At 59.5% G+C, this 13,295-nt stretch overlaps 2 protein-coding genes and 2 non-coding genes across 6 annotated transcripts; 3 read left to right on the top strand and 1 right to left on the bottom strand.

Annotated features, from left to right (window-relative positions):
• The first annotated feature begins 836 nt into the window (after positions 1 to 836).
• Positions 837 to 6,280, top strand: LOC142061157 (SNF-related serine/threonine-protein kinase-like). 2 transcript variants are annotated; one of them, XM_075101834.1, is made up of 6 exons: positions 837 to 902; positions 1,735 to 2,357; positions 3,835 to 3,976; positions 4,147 to 4,359; positions 4,474 to 4,602; positions 4,747 to 6,280. In XM_075101834.1, exons 2-6 carry the CDS (start codon positions 1,769 to 1,771, stop codon positions 5,561 to 5,563), a joined length of 1,890 nt encoding a protein of 629 aa, XP_074957935.1. In that variant the 5' UTR covers positions 837 to 902; positions 1,735 to 1,768; the 3' UTR covers positions 5,564 to 6,280. The 2 variants fall into 2 exon arrangements, with proteins under 2 accessions (XP_074957935.1, XP_074957934.1); XM_075101833.1 differs by having other exon boundaries at positions 4,723 to 6,280.
• An 845-nt stretch (positions 6,281 to 7,125) lies between these two features.
• TRNAK-UUU (transfer RNA lysine (anticodon UUU)) lies at positions 7,126 to 7,198 on the bottom strand. The gene has a single exon. It is a non-coding gene; the product is annotated as a tRNA-Lys (tRNA).
• A 369-nt stretch (positions 7,199 to 7,567) lies between these two features.
• TRNAH-GUG (transfer RNA histidin (anticodon GUG)) lies at positions 7,568 to 7,639 on the top strand. Its single transcript has one exon. It is a non-coding gene; the product is annotated as a tRNA-His (tRNA).
• Positions 7,640 to 8,382: 743 nt separating this feature from the next.
• SETD6 (SET domain containing 6, protein lysine methyltransferase) lies at positions 8,383 to 12,476 on the top strand. Of its 2 annotated transcripts, none has more exons than XM_075101832.1 (9): positions 8,383 to 8,475; positions 8,703 to 8,801; positions 8,909 to 9,053; positions 9,693 to 9,834; positions 10,151 to 10,345; positions 10,509 to 10,632; positions 10,919 to 11,099; positions 11,325 to 11,467; positions 11,986 to 12,476. In XM_075101832.1, exons 1-9 carry the CDS (start codon positions 8,449 to 8,451, stop codon positions 12,295 to 12,297), a joined length of 1,368 nt encoding a protein of 455 aa, XP_074957933.1. In that variant the 5' UTR covers positions 8,383 to 8,448; the 3' UTR covers positions 12,298 to 12,476. The 2 variants fall into 2 exon arrangements, with proteins under 2 accessions (XP_074957933.1, XP_074957932.1); XM_075101831.1 differs by having other exon boundaries at positions 8,402 to 8,475; positions 8,703 to 8,840.
• The last annotated feature ends 819 nt before the right edge of the window (positions 12,477 to 13,295 follow it).

The following is a 13,295-nucleotide window of genomic DNA, read 5'->3' as shown; positions in this document are numbered from 1 at the left end:
CCCATTCCCAAAGCCCAGGTGGGTGTAGAGTGCCCCATCCAGCCCCTTTCCTGCAGCAGGAACTGCTGGCAGCTTGATCCTCCCAGCTCCTCCATCCCCAGCCCTGGGGGGATCAGGTCCCCAGTCCCCACTGCCCCCAGCTGACGCCAGCTTCCGAGTGCGGCCCTCAGCCTGGCTCATTAGGGCCTGTTTGCAGCCTGCGGGGCCGTGGGCGGAGGACTTCTGGGAAGGCATTAGCAGGAATGAGGGCGGCCGCGCTAAGAGCTTTTTAATCTGCAGGAGCAACGTCTGCTTTGTCCGCATCCCTACGGCCAGTAACAAGCTAAATGAGGCGGCTGGCCGCTTGCTGGGCTGCTTCCAGGAAAAGAGGGCTTGTGGCAGGGGGAACAGAGGGCGAGGGCTGCGCCCCCAGCCCTGGCTCCATGCTCCCAGATCCCGAGGTGGCAGCGGGTCTATGGCACAGCAGAGATGGCAGGGGTGGGCAGGAGGGCAGCAGCCAGGGCCCCAAGGGATGCACAGGGTGGGAGGCCAGCCCACGGTGGGACCCTCAGGAGGCAAGGGGGATGCCAAGCCCGGGCTGGCTCATTTAGCTCGTTACCAGACCCTGGGGTGGCTGCCCTGATTACCGCTAACAGCGCCCCGGTCCCTGCTGCCCCAAACAGGCCCTAACGAGGTGGGCTGAGGGCCCCGCTCGGGGGCTGCCGCCCACTGGGGGCAGCGCAGGCCCCGGGGCCTCCGCTTGGGGAGGTGCGATGAGCATCGCCCCGGCCTCAGCCCTGGCGGGTGCCGGACTGGGCCCTTTAAGGCGCGAGCCCGGAGCCGCCCTGACGTCAGTGGGGCGGGCGCGCCCGGGCAGCCGCAGCCCCGGCGGCCCCAGCTCCGCCGGCACCGGGGGGCCGCGGGTGGGTATGGAGGCGTCCGGGGAGCCGGTGTGATGAGGACTGGAGGGGAGGTGGGGTGGGGGGTGTCCGGGGTGCTGGGGTCTGGGGGGGGGGGAGTATGGGGGTGCCCGGAGTGCTGGGGGTCTGGAGGTTGGCAATATGGGGATGCACAGGTTGCTGGGGAGTAGAGGGGAGGGTATTAGGGTGCCCAGGGTGCTGGGGTCATGGGGACCTGGAGGTGGGATATGAGGGTGCCCAGGGTGCTGGGGTCATGGGGACCTGGAGGTGGGATATGGGGGTGCCCAGGGTGCTGGGGGCCTGGAGGTTGGTGATATGGGTGTGTCCAGGGAGTTGGGGAGGGGAGGCGGCGTTTTGGGGTGCCACAGGTGCTGAGAAGTGGAGGTGAGGGTATTGGGGTGCCCAGGATGCTGGGGGTCTGGATGTTGGCAATATGGGGGTGCCCGGGGTGCTGGGGTCTGGGGGTGGGAGTATGGGGGTGCCCAAGGTGCTGGGGTCATGGGGACCTGGAGGTGGCATATGGGGAGCCCAGGGTGATGGGGGACTGGAGATGGGGTATTGGGGTGCCCAAGATGCTGGGGAGTGGAGGTGAGAGTATGGGGGTGCCCAGGGTGCTGGAGACCTGGAGGTTGGAGATATGGGGGTGCCAGGGTGCTAGAGGTTGGTGATATAGGAGTGCCCAGGGTGCTGGGGAGTGGAGGTGGGGGTGTCCAGGGTGCTGGGGTGTTGGGGACCTGGAGGTTGGGTTTTGGGTGTGTCCAGGGTGCTGGGGACCTGACGTTTGGTGGTGTCCCAACCCTCCACATTGCTCAGCAGCTCCCTCCCCCTCCAACAGCACCTGATGCCCATCCCCGCCTGACACCACTATCATGGCTGGGGCGCAGGGCTGCAGCGAGGGGAAGATCGCGGGGCTGTATGACCTGGAACGCACACTGGGCAAGGGCCACTTTGCAGTGGTGAAGCTGGCGCGGCATGTCTTCACCGGGCAGCGGGTGGCCGTCAAGGTGATTGACAAGAGCAAGCTGGCAGGGGAGGCGGCGGGGCAGCTCCTGCAAGAGGTGCGCTGCATGAAGTTGGTCCAGCACCCCAATGTGGTGCGCCTCTACGAGGTCATTGACACCCACGCCAAGCTCTACCTCATCCTGGAGCTGGGTGACGGCGGGGACATGTTCGACCACATCATGCGGCACGAGGGCGGGCTGGCCGAGGCGCGGGCCAAGCACTACTTTGCCCAGATCGTCCATGCCATCTCCTACTGCCACAAGCTGCATGTGGTGCACCGTGACCTCAAGCCCGAGAACGTGGTCTTCTTCCAGGAGCAGGGGGTGGTCAAGCTCACTGACTTTGGCTTCAGCAACCGCTTCCAACCTGGCAAGATGCTCACCACCAGCTGCGGCTCGCTGGCCTACTCAGCGCCCGAGATCCTGCTCGGGGATGAGTATGATGCCCCGGCTGTTGGTAAGGGTGGCAAGGCGCAGCCACAACTGGCACTCACCCTGGAGACATGCCTCCCTCTGTCCCTTGCCTCGAGCGAGGTCCTGCCAGCTGGGTACCACCTCGCTTTTGGCTCCTTACCCTGGGAGCACCTGTGGCCTGGTGGCACTGCTGTCCCTGCATGGAGGAATCCCATCCCTTGGGTGCTCAGCTGCTCAGCCCTGCTCTGGTGCAGGGTGGTCCTCGCTGCAGAGACCATCCCTGCCACCACTGAGGTCCTGCAAAGTGATGGTTCATGCCAGCGAAGGGAAAACACCCAAGCAGGCCGCAAGCCTGGCATGGCACCCGCCAGGGCTTGGGAAGAGCAGTGAGAGGGCGCAGCCCCTGGCAAACCAGTGCTAGTGGTTATTTTGGGGCGGGGGGAGGCAGTGTGATGCCGGAAGGAAACCAGCTCAGGATGCTGGTGTTTGGGCGGAGGAGCTCTGAAAATTTCCTTTGCTCTATCCCTGCCCTGAAAATCACTTCCTCTCTGTGGCTTCCAGTGCCCTTCCTCCCCTGGAAGGGGTCCAGGAAGACCATCCCAGGGTGTGGGGAGCTGGCCTGAGGACACTGAGAGGCTCTGCTGGGAGAGAGGGGATGTGGGAGGGAAGCGGGACCTGAGCCAGCTCTGCTGGAATTTGGGGCAAGGAGGATTTAGCAAAACAAAACAGGAGTTCTTAAAGGAAAAAGTCCAGAGTCAGCTCAGGGAAAAGGCGTCTCCGGAGTTAAAAACAGGGATGACTTGTAGACAGTAGAAAAATAAGCTGGTGGCTCTGTAAAGGGAAATGTAGAAAAGTATCGCAGGTGAGAAATATTTTAAACGCCTGCATTTGACTTAAGAAGCTGAAGGTATTAACAGAGAGCCCCGGGGCGTGCTCAGCATCCTAAGAAAGCACTTTTGGAGAGTGTTTGTGTGCTTGTCAGGAGTGGCAGGTGGAGATGCCACTGCCTCCGTCCCTGTCCCCACCACAGGGCAGCGATCACACTCCAGCTGGTGCCTGTAGGCAGCTGGAGAGCCCAGATCAGTGCTGTGTCCCTGTCCCATTGCTGTGGTGTCTCCTCCGGCACAGCCACCAGTGCCCGGATGGATGTGGTGGGGTCTGTTTGGGAACTGGGAAACTGAATAATGACGTGAGACGGTGTTGTGGGTGGGTCACTGGGGAGGACAGAGCTCAGGACCTGACCTGGCAAAGGGGATAAGCCCTCAATTGCTTTGGTGAAGCCCCTTGAAATCTGTGTGGATGTGGGGATGGGGGAGGTCCTTCCCCTTGGTGGTGCTGTGGTCCCCCTGTCCACTGGGCAGGACCTGGGAGCCGTTACCTCCAAGGAGCACCCCAGTGAGCACTGGTCTTTGCTGGATCAACACTGGGGGCTGGTGGGGTGGCCCACTGGGGGTCCTTGGGGTGGGGATGCTCTGCTGGGCCGCAGCGGGTACAACCTGAACTGCTGCTGCTTCTTGCAGACATCTGGAGCCTAGGGGTGATCCTCTACATGCTGGTGTGTGGCCACCCACCCTTCCAGGAGGCCAATGACAGCGAGACCCTCACCATGATCATGGACTGCCGCTACACCGTCCCGTCACACATCTCGGCACAGTGCACTGAGTAAGCGCCTCTCCCCACTCCAGATCCCCCCAGACCCTGACCTGCTGCCCCTGGGGGTGGGCACTCAGTCCCTGGGGGATGCCTGGGAGCTGGGGGAGGGGTTAAAGCTGCCATGTCCAGGGCTCACATGCTGCTGCAGGATTGCAGCATCACCCCCTTTCTCCCTGCAGTCTCATCTCCAGGATGCTGCAGCGGGACCCAAAGCAGCGAGCCTCCCTGGAGCAGATCGAGGGCCATGCGTGGCTGCAGGGTGTGGACCCTTCCCCTGCCAGCCGCTGCCTGCTGCCCCTCACCTCTCACAAGCGCGTGTCTGAGGAGGAGCATGAAATCATCCTCCAGGCCATGACGTGCGGCAACATCGCCGATCGGGATACCATCCAGGAGTGAGTGATGGGGCGGGATGCCAAAGGTGGGATGCTGAGGATGGGAGCCCCTGTGAAGGGCTCCAGGGGTCCCCCTGAGCACATCCCTCATGCGCTGACATGAGTCCCATGCAGGGCGCTGGAGGCCGACCGTTACAACCACATCACAGCCACGTATTTTCTGCTGGCGGAGAGGATGCTGCGGGAGAAGCAGGGCCACCGCCTCAGCCTTGTCTACAACCTGGCCAAGGAGGTGCATAGCAGGTGGGCCTCCTGTCCCATGTCCGCTCCTGGGTCCCCAGTGCAGGGTCCTGGCTACTCCCCTGTCCCCTTCCTCACCACAGCCCTTGTGATACTGACACCTCCATCCCTCCCCTTTCTCAGTACCAACTTGTCGGACACATTCAGCCCCACAGGCAGCACTGGTGGCCTCTTGCCCTTCACGGAGGTGCCAGGCAGCCTCGCCCTGGGCTCCCGGCGGCTCCCCCTGCCCACTGGAGGGGACGTGGGCAGCCGGCAGCCCCCTGGGACCCTGCTGAAGGTCCCTGCTGTTGACACCCCCATCACCAAGAGCACTCCAGCCCTGCAGCAGATCTGCGAGGAGGAGGAGGAGGAGGAGGAGGAAGAGGAGGGAAGGCCCAGTGCCATGGAGAGGAAGAGCAGCTCGCTGAACCAGGAGCAGATGCGAGCCTTCCTACGCTCCCGCCGCCCGCCTGGCCGCAGGGAGGTGTGGGGGCCGGGGGCTGAGCTGGGGGGCTGGGGCGGGTGCCCAGGTGTGGCCTGGGCTGGGAAGGGAGTGTGTGAGGGCCGGGGTCCCCTGGCAATACGTGGGGGCGGATCAGAGTCCCCCAGGAGGGAGGAGGATGTGGAGCTCAGGGGCTCCTCAGCAGAGCTCCCTGGTAAAAGGGGAGCCACCCCATCACCCCATAGCAGCCCTGCCAGGGTCCCCCAGGTGCTGGGGGCAGAGACGACCCCTGCTGCCCTCCCAGGCCCCACAGACAAGTTCCTGGCACCCAGGTCACCTGCCAGCCCAGCCCTGGGGGGCACCGACGGGGGCACAGAGAGTGTGATCAAGCTGGACCCAGGCAAGAGCAAAGGGGGCAGCCTGCGGGACAGGCTCCTGCAGTTCCCGCTCTGTGAGAAAGCCCTGGCCTTCAAAATCCGGCCGGGCTCCAAGGAGAGCCTCCTCTCGCTGGGGCAGTTCAACTGCTGCCATGTCATATAAGCCCCCAGTGTGAGGGTTCTGGCCTCTGGGAGGGTGCCTGTTCCCCAGCCTTTGTGCCCCACAGAGCAGCGGCCCTGGGGCTGGCAGGGGGGGCTCAGTGCTCCTGCTTTGTCACCCGTGGTGGCCACCCCACTAGCACCCACCCTGGGCACCTGCTGCAGGGCCAGGCTGGGCCAGACCCCTGGGACAGGAGTGCCTGGGGGAGGGTGAGGCAGGCTGGGGTCTGTCCCTGCACCAGCCTTTGTGTCTCCAAAGCCCTGGGGCAGCTCCATGGCCCCCTCGGGGTTGGCTGAACCACGGCACATTTTTTTAACGACTAGAAATAATTTTTTTAAATAGTCTATTTTAATGTAATTAAATAGAGATTACTATATCTCCCCAAGCCCTCCTGGGGATGGCAGCTGCCCCCAGCACCAGGTTCTCCTGCCCACAGTGGCCATGGGGCGATCACTTGTCTGCCTGCAGCCCCCCCGCTGTCCCCCGGCCAGGGCCAGGCGCAGCCCTGCCCGCAGCTGCGCGTGACCCGAGGCCGTCCCCTCAGCCTCCCCCGTAAATAAGCTTCCTATTTATTATCGCTTTGTTTTCTTGCTGGCAAGAATGACGACTGAGGCGTGGGCCAGAGCTTGGCCCGAGCTGGGCTGAGTGCACGTATGGAAGGGATGGGAGCCGCTGGGAAGCAAAGTTCATTGGGCCAATAAAAATTAGCTTGTGGGTGGATGCACTTGCTACGTCTTGTTCCCAAAAAACCCCGCCGTCCTCCAGCCCTGCAAAGGCTGGGGCACCAGGGGTGGGGGTGGGGTCCCTCTGTGCTGCGGGGGCAGCAGGGGAGCTGGTCTGGGGGCTGTGCAGTGGGCACGGGCTTTCCCTGCCTAGGGATGTTATTAGCACTGCCTGGCCGGTGTGGCCAGCCAGTGCCTCATCCCTCTCCCTGCGGATGGAGGGGGTGGGGAGTGAAGCTGCTGCCGCAGCCCCTTCTTTGGGAAGTGAGGTTTTTGGGGAGCATGGCGTGTCTGCGGCTGTTCCTCAAGGCAAAGCAGGGCTTCAGCCTGCACCTGGATGGGGCCTGAAATGGGACTCCTGGGGGACACAGAGGAAATATGGCCAGGGAGGAGGAACATGCAAAGGTGCAGGGGGGGGCCTAAGGGGTGCCAAAGGGCAGGCAGGGGTACCCCCAAAAGCTCCCCAGCCCCTAAGCCTAGGTGGGGGCTGCCTGCCACCCCTGAGGCCACAATTCCCACCCAATTCTCTTCTCCAGCCCTGGCTTCCTTCCCTTTTTCTTCCACCCATACTAGCTCTCCCTCCTGTTGCATCTCCTGCCCTGTGTACCCCCAGATAACAGCCTTACCTATCCCCGTCATCTGACCTGGGATCCCTGGTGACTGGAAGGAGAGTGGTGTCCTGCAGGTGTCAGATGGGACGAACCAGCGCTGGAAAAATCCCTGGGGAGCTGATGGTGAGAAAAGAAGCAGGCGAGGGGGCCCCTGATGAGCCTGCAGCCCCCTGGAGCAGGTGCTTCTCCTTCCCCTGAGCTCCCCTTCTCGTCTCCTAAAGGATAAAGCCTTTGCCTGAACAGGGGCTTGAACCCTGGACCCTCAGATTAAAAGTCTGATGCTCTCCCAGCTGAGCTATCCAGGCTCCTGTTGGGGGCTTTGGGGGATGCTCAAGACAGGCAGCGAGGACCCCACTTCATGGCATCACTGGAGGGACAACGTGGGGGCTCACTTTGACCTCTTCCAGCCCTGCAGCGCCCCAGCGAGGCTGCCTGTGCATGCCGGGCTCAGCACCCGGCTTCTGGGCACGGGATGGACCTGCTTCCCGCCGGGGGACTGATCCTGATGTGGGGACACACCCCGGGAAAATGCCAGCGCTGAAGGGATGCGCCCGCGGGGAGGGCAAGCAGGGTGCTGTGGGGGCGGCTGTAAAACCCCCGCTGCCCCCCACCGCTCAGTGAGGGAGGCCGGGGGCTCCGGCCGGAGGAGAGGAGCGGCAGTGCGGGGCTCAGTGGCTGTGATCGTATAGTGGTCAGTACTCTGCGTTGTGGCCGCAGCAACCTCGGTTCGAATCCGAGTCACAGCAAGGCTTTTGCCAACATCCGCGTGCTCCGAAAGGCCGGGCTGAAGGTGCGAGGGAGGTCTCGGCTGCCAGGAGGGTGGTTTGCAGAGAGGCCGTGCCCTAGGAGGGGCTCCCAAAGGCCACCCTTCCTTTTCTCTTTCTCCCCTTCTCTGCTCCATGGGGAACCCACCCCACCAGCCCAGCCTGGTTGGGATGAGGCCACAGAAGGTTAAAGCCAACCCCAAATTCTCATGGGGTGGGGGTAGAGCCTCATGGGGCCTCATCAAACCCCGTGTGTGTGCTTATTGGCTTCATTAAGAGCAACCAGAGGGCACCTGCCCTCCCTCTTGATGGGGCAGAATTAATTAGTCGGAGAAAAAGAGGGAAAGCCTTGGGAGGGAGCTCAGCAGGTGGGGTTAGCGGTGTGGGTGGGGGGACATTGGCTGAGGAAGGCCATGAGCTAATTATCCCGATTAATTAGAGCCCACTACTTTTCACCCACATCTGGCGGTGTGAGCCCACCAGCGCCCAACCGTGGAGCACAGCACCGAGGCACGGCCCCACGGCAGTCACAGAGGTACCAGAGACCCCTGAGGTGCAACAGAGCCCTCAAAAACCCCCAAGCCCCTCAGAGAAATCCTCTGAAGTCCCCCAACCCCACCGCGACGCCCTCCGGGAACCCCCAGCCCCCCAGAGAGGCCGGGCCGCCCGGCGCGTTCCGGCCCCCGCCCCTTTTGGCCGCCATCAACCGGCCTGCCAGGGGGCGGAGCTCGCCCTTACCCGGAAGTGCCCGCCGTGCACCACGTGGCCAAGGACCACGTGTTGGCAGCGCCATGGCCTCGGCGCCCAAGAGGCCCAAGGTACCGGGAGACGGGACGGGACGGGACGGGGAGACGGGCCGGCGCCGGGGGGGTCACGCCGGTGGCGCTCCTTCCCGCCCCCGCGTGTGGCGGGGTCGCGGTGCTGTTGCGTGGGCGGTGGGTGCTAAGGGGGGTCCGGGAGAGCCCCTGCCGCTCCCTCCCGCTCCCCTCTTTCCGGCTCCCTTGAGTGCCGCCGCGCTTCACCCCCCCCCCGCTTTCTTCCGCAGGTGGCTGCTGGGAGTAGCGCCCGAGAAAAGGGCAGCACCGACCCCCTCTCCGGCTTCCTGGAGTGGTGCAGGCGGGCCGGGGTGGAGCTCAGCCCCAAGGTGAGGCGGGGGCGGGCCGGGGGGGAGCTCAGCCCCAAGGTGAGGCGGGGGCGGGCCGGGGCCATCCCGCGCTCTCCTGACGGGTCGCTGCTCACCTCTCGCCCAAGGTCCGCCTGAGCAGGGAGGGGGCGGTGGCTGGATACGGCATGTTGGCAACCGAGGAGCTGGCGGTGGGAGAGGTCCTGTTCACCGTCCCTCGCGCGGCGTTGCTCTCCCAGCACACCAGCTCTATCCAGGCGCTCCTGCGGGACGGTGAGTGCAAGCAAAGGCTGCCCTGTCCCCCTTTCGGGTGAGGTAGGAGGGCTGCTCTGCCTGCCTCAGCAAACACACCTCCCTTGTCCCTATTTTTTCTTTTTAAAGGAGTAAGATGTGTGATGGGATAAAGCCTAGGGAAGGTTCCTGCTTTGCTCAGGATGCTGGAACAGGGAGGCACAGGGCTGTTTGACACCAGGTAGGAGAGGGAGCCTGGAGCCATGCTGGGCCCTGAGAAAAGCCCGTTACTGCAACATCTCTATTCTCTTAAGGGATAACTACCCATATGGGGGTGCTTTCCTTGAGGCCCAGGACAGGCATTGCTAGGAAAAAGAACAGTTCCTTTCTTGCTGAAGGCACCCAGAGGCTCAGCATGATGTTGGGGAGGCAGGGCGGGGGGGTTCTGGCTCAACCATAGCTCCAGGGCATCAGCTTCTGCTTCTGCTGCAGCTCAAGACAAACCCAAGTCCAGAGTTATGGAGTACTTATGGAGTACAAGCTGACCTCCCCAGCCCAGGCTGAAGCCAGGCCAGGAGCTTTGGAGGGTCAAGCTTTGGTTCTTGGAAGACTTGTTTTTAGAGGAAAGGACCAAAAACCTCACATCAACTTACCTTTTATCCATTGTCTCTGGTCCCTTAGCCCAGGAGTCCCTGCAGAGCGAGTCCGGTTGGGTGCCTCTCCTGCTGGCCTTGCTACATGAGTACACAGCCAGCAACTCCCACTGGCAGCCTTATTTCTCCCTCTGGCAGGACTTCAGGAGCCTTGATCACCCCATGTTCTGGTAAGGTGAAACTAAGCAGTGTTGTGGGGTGGCCTAATGTGCCAGCTGAATGCAGGGGCTGCTGCCCAAGAGTCTTGCTTGGGGTTGGGTGTGGGCCTAGCACATGGGTTCAGCCCTCAGTTCTAGCCCTGTGCTGTCAATGGCAGTAGCCTGAGGGAACCGCTGCCCCCCCCCCCCGGGCTGGAGCTGGCTCCAGGCACAACCAGAAAACAGGAATCTGGAGAGCACAAGGAAGCTGAGATTTTGAAGGAGAAAGTTTATAGACCCTTCTCCCTGGGGCAGGTGGAGATAAACCCACTGGCTTTCTTGTCACCAGGCCTGAAGAAGAGAGAGTGAGGCTGCTGCAGGGCACAGGCATCCCGGATGCAGTGGACAAGGACCTGGCTAACATCCACCTGGAGTACAGCTCCATCATCCTACCTTTCATGGAGTCCCACCCCAAAATCTTTGACCCCAAGCTGCACACGCTGGAGTTGTACAAGGAGTTGGTAGCATTTGTCATGGCCTACAGGTGAGAAGTAAGGGCTTTGCTCCAACGAGCAAGGGGAGAGAGTAGGATCACAGGAAATACAGGCTGTTAATTACGTTCTTGCACAACTGCAGCATTTTAAGTATAAGGTGAAGCTTGCCCTGCAAGGTGTAAGAGTGGCTTGTCTTCATCTCCCTTGCCTTAGCTTTCAGGAGCCTTTAGAGGAAGATGATGAAGATGAGAAGGGGCCCAATCCTCCAATGATGGTGCCTGTAGCAGATATTTTGAATCACGTGGCCAAACACAATGCCAACCTGGAATACGCTCCTGTGAGTGCAAAGCCGCTCTGCCAGGCCTTGTCAGTCTGGTTCATCTTTGCTGCGCTACCGCTCCCAGTGGCCTTGCAGCAAGGCTGGCTCTCTGAGCCCAGGGCAGCGAGCCAGTCTGGCCTGGATCTCATTAATATGAAGCTGTTTTCCTCAACACACTCCCCTGCTGCATGCCTGGCTTTAGCTAGGAAGATCTTGGCGACTTTTGAGCCTCTTTGAAACACCTTGTTTCTGAGCAGCAGGATCACCACAGCTCTGAGAGCCTCCTCTCTCTCCCTGCTTGCAGCAATGTTTACGAATGGTTACAACGCAGCCCATCAGCAAAGGACAAGAGATTTTCAACACGTACGGGCAGATGGCCAACTGGCAGCTCCTACATATGTATGGCTTTGCAGAACCATACCCTGGCAACACCAACGACACAGCCGACATCCAGATGGTGACAGTCCACAAGGCAGCACTGCAGCGTGAGTGGTGCCTACTGCCGCTTTGGGAAAGAATGGGGCAGGGATCTCTCAAATAGGAATGTAATGAAACAGGGATCATGGGTGACATAGATAAGCCTGTTCCTCAGTATTTTGGGTGCTGGGGCTACACCTTTGTTTTCTGCCTCCTGTTTCCCCTTCTCCATTCACCACCACCTCCTCCACCGCAACCTGAGTTGGGTTTGCAGCTCTGCTGTCTTCAACCAGGTGCCAAAAGCGAAGCGCAGCAGCAGCTGGTCTCAGAGCAGTGGGACTTCTTGTGCCAGCTGGAGATGGTAGGGGAGGAAGGCGCCTTTGTGCTTGGCTGGGATGAGGTGCTGACAGAGGAAGAGCTGTCCATGACCCTGAAGGTAAGCACTCCCAAGCAGCTGAAGAGCTACAGGAGGAAGAGCAGAGACCAAGTGTACTGCAGCTCTGAAAACCAGTGTGCAAAATGGTTCAGTGAAGGGGGTGAAAGCCTGTAAAGGCATTTTGGTACTAATACTCCTGCATGGAAAGTGGTAGTGGATGTGGTTGCCCATCTCCGCAGGCTTCAGGTGCTATTACTGTCATCTTAGTCTCCTGAACTAACCACCCCTGTGTACTTATGAACTAGCCTTGAATGGCTCGGTTGTTCTAGAGTGCTTTGCAGGTGGCAGCCGAGGCGTCCTTTAAGCCTGTTCCCAGCACCCAGGTTTGCTGTTTGAATGTTCTTCTAACCCCCAAGTTACTTGTGATTAGGTATCTAAGCCAGTTTTGCTCTCTCACCTTTTGTGCAGCTGAGGAATAATTCACCTGCTCCACATGGGTCTGAGACCACACTTCAGTAGAGAAGAAAGCCTGATTTATTCTCAGAGCCACTGACTCCTCTTTGCCTGTGCCATTACAGGTGCTGTGCATGTCAGAGGAAGAATTCAAGGAGTATAAGGAACAAGGTGGCTGGGAAGATGACAGTGAGGAAGAGGAAAACTCTACCCTTTCTTACGAGGCTCTCTCCAGACTTAAACCCCCTTGCAAGATGCTCCTTTATGACAGTGTGCTGCTGACCCTGGAGTCCTACAGGTCAGACTTGAAAGCAGAGCAGGACTTGCTAAATAACAAAGAGGCTTATGAGAAACTGAGTCGAAGGGAACAGCAAGCTTTGCAAGTGCGCTATGGACAAAAAAGGATCTTGCATCAGCTCCTAGAGCTGGTATGCTAGAAACCTTGTTGCCTCTGGAAATGAGCTGCATAGAACTCTCCTCAGGAGAGGTCAGCCTTTGGCCACCTCTTCTACAGCAGCAAGAACAGATGGCAAGATTAAATATGGGTCCACTTGTTCCTCGAACGGCATGTGGCTTTTTAGCTACCTCTACATAAACAAAAAAATCTTCCACAGCACAGGAGTGGTTTTGGGTGGCCTTATTTAAAACTAGAGCTCTGGTGCACACCTACCACCTTCTTCTAGAGGACTTAAGTGCACCCTGATCTCCTAGTTGCTGCTACAGGAAGACAGAGAATACAGAGAGTATTCTGTACTCTGTCAGAATAACAAGTGGGTTCCCTCATTTAGCACCAGAAATTTAAGGCAATAACTATTCCTTGTCCACAGGAAGAGGACCAAAATCCAGCTGGTAGCTTTTACCTCACAGAGGTTCAGAGTAAATACCTGGCATGTGGAGAAGCTGCCAAACAAAACTTTTCACCTGTATTTTGTTAATACTGAGAATTTTAAAGAGTACAAGCCCATGCATCTGGTTTCCATGTAGGCCCAGTATACAAGGTATTTCCTTTTACCTCTGTAAAAGGCATTTCTGTATGGGCTTGAGTCTACTCTATAAAGGAGCACCACCACAGTTCTGCAGCTGCTGTAGGCTCAGCATTTGATATACACCCTCCAGTTGATACAGCTCTTCCCTGAACTCAGGCATTGCCCTGCATCACATTTAGCATAATAAAATTTTTTGCCTCAGCAGTTTTTGCATAACAGAACACTGAGGGTTTAGAGGACAACCTATATTTAATAAAGACTGTTTCTTACCCATGCAATGCTGTCTACTTCAACAGGGTGCAAAGCCCCATCTAAAATGGGCAGGGGGGAATCTTTGCTACTGCTGCAGTTAGAAGTGTTACAAACAAGCAAACCCCACGTACGTTGGAGAACAAGTCTGATGAGGAGCGTCTGAGGGAGCTGAGGTTGTTTAGCCTAGGGAAGAGGAG

Source organism: Phalacrocorax aristotelis, chromosome 8 (assembly GCF_949628215.1).
Source record: "Phalacrocorax aristotelis chromosome 8, bGulAri2.1, whole genome shotgun sequence".
Classification (NCBI taxonomy): Eukaryota; Metazoa; Chordata; class Aves; order Suliformes; family Phalacrocoracidae; genus Phalacrocorax; species Phalacrocorax aristotelis.
This window is presented reverse-complemented; position numbering and strand designations above follow the sequence as displayed.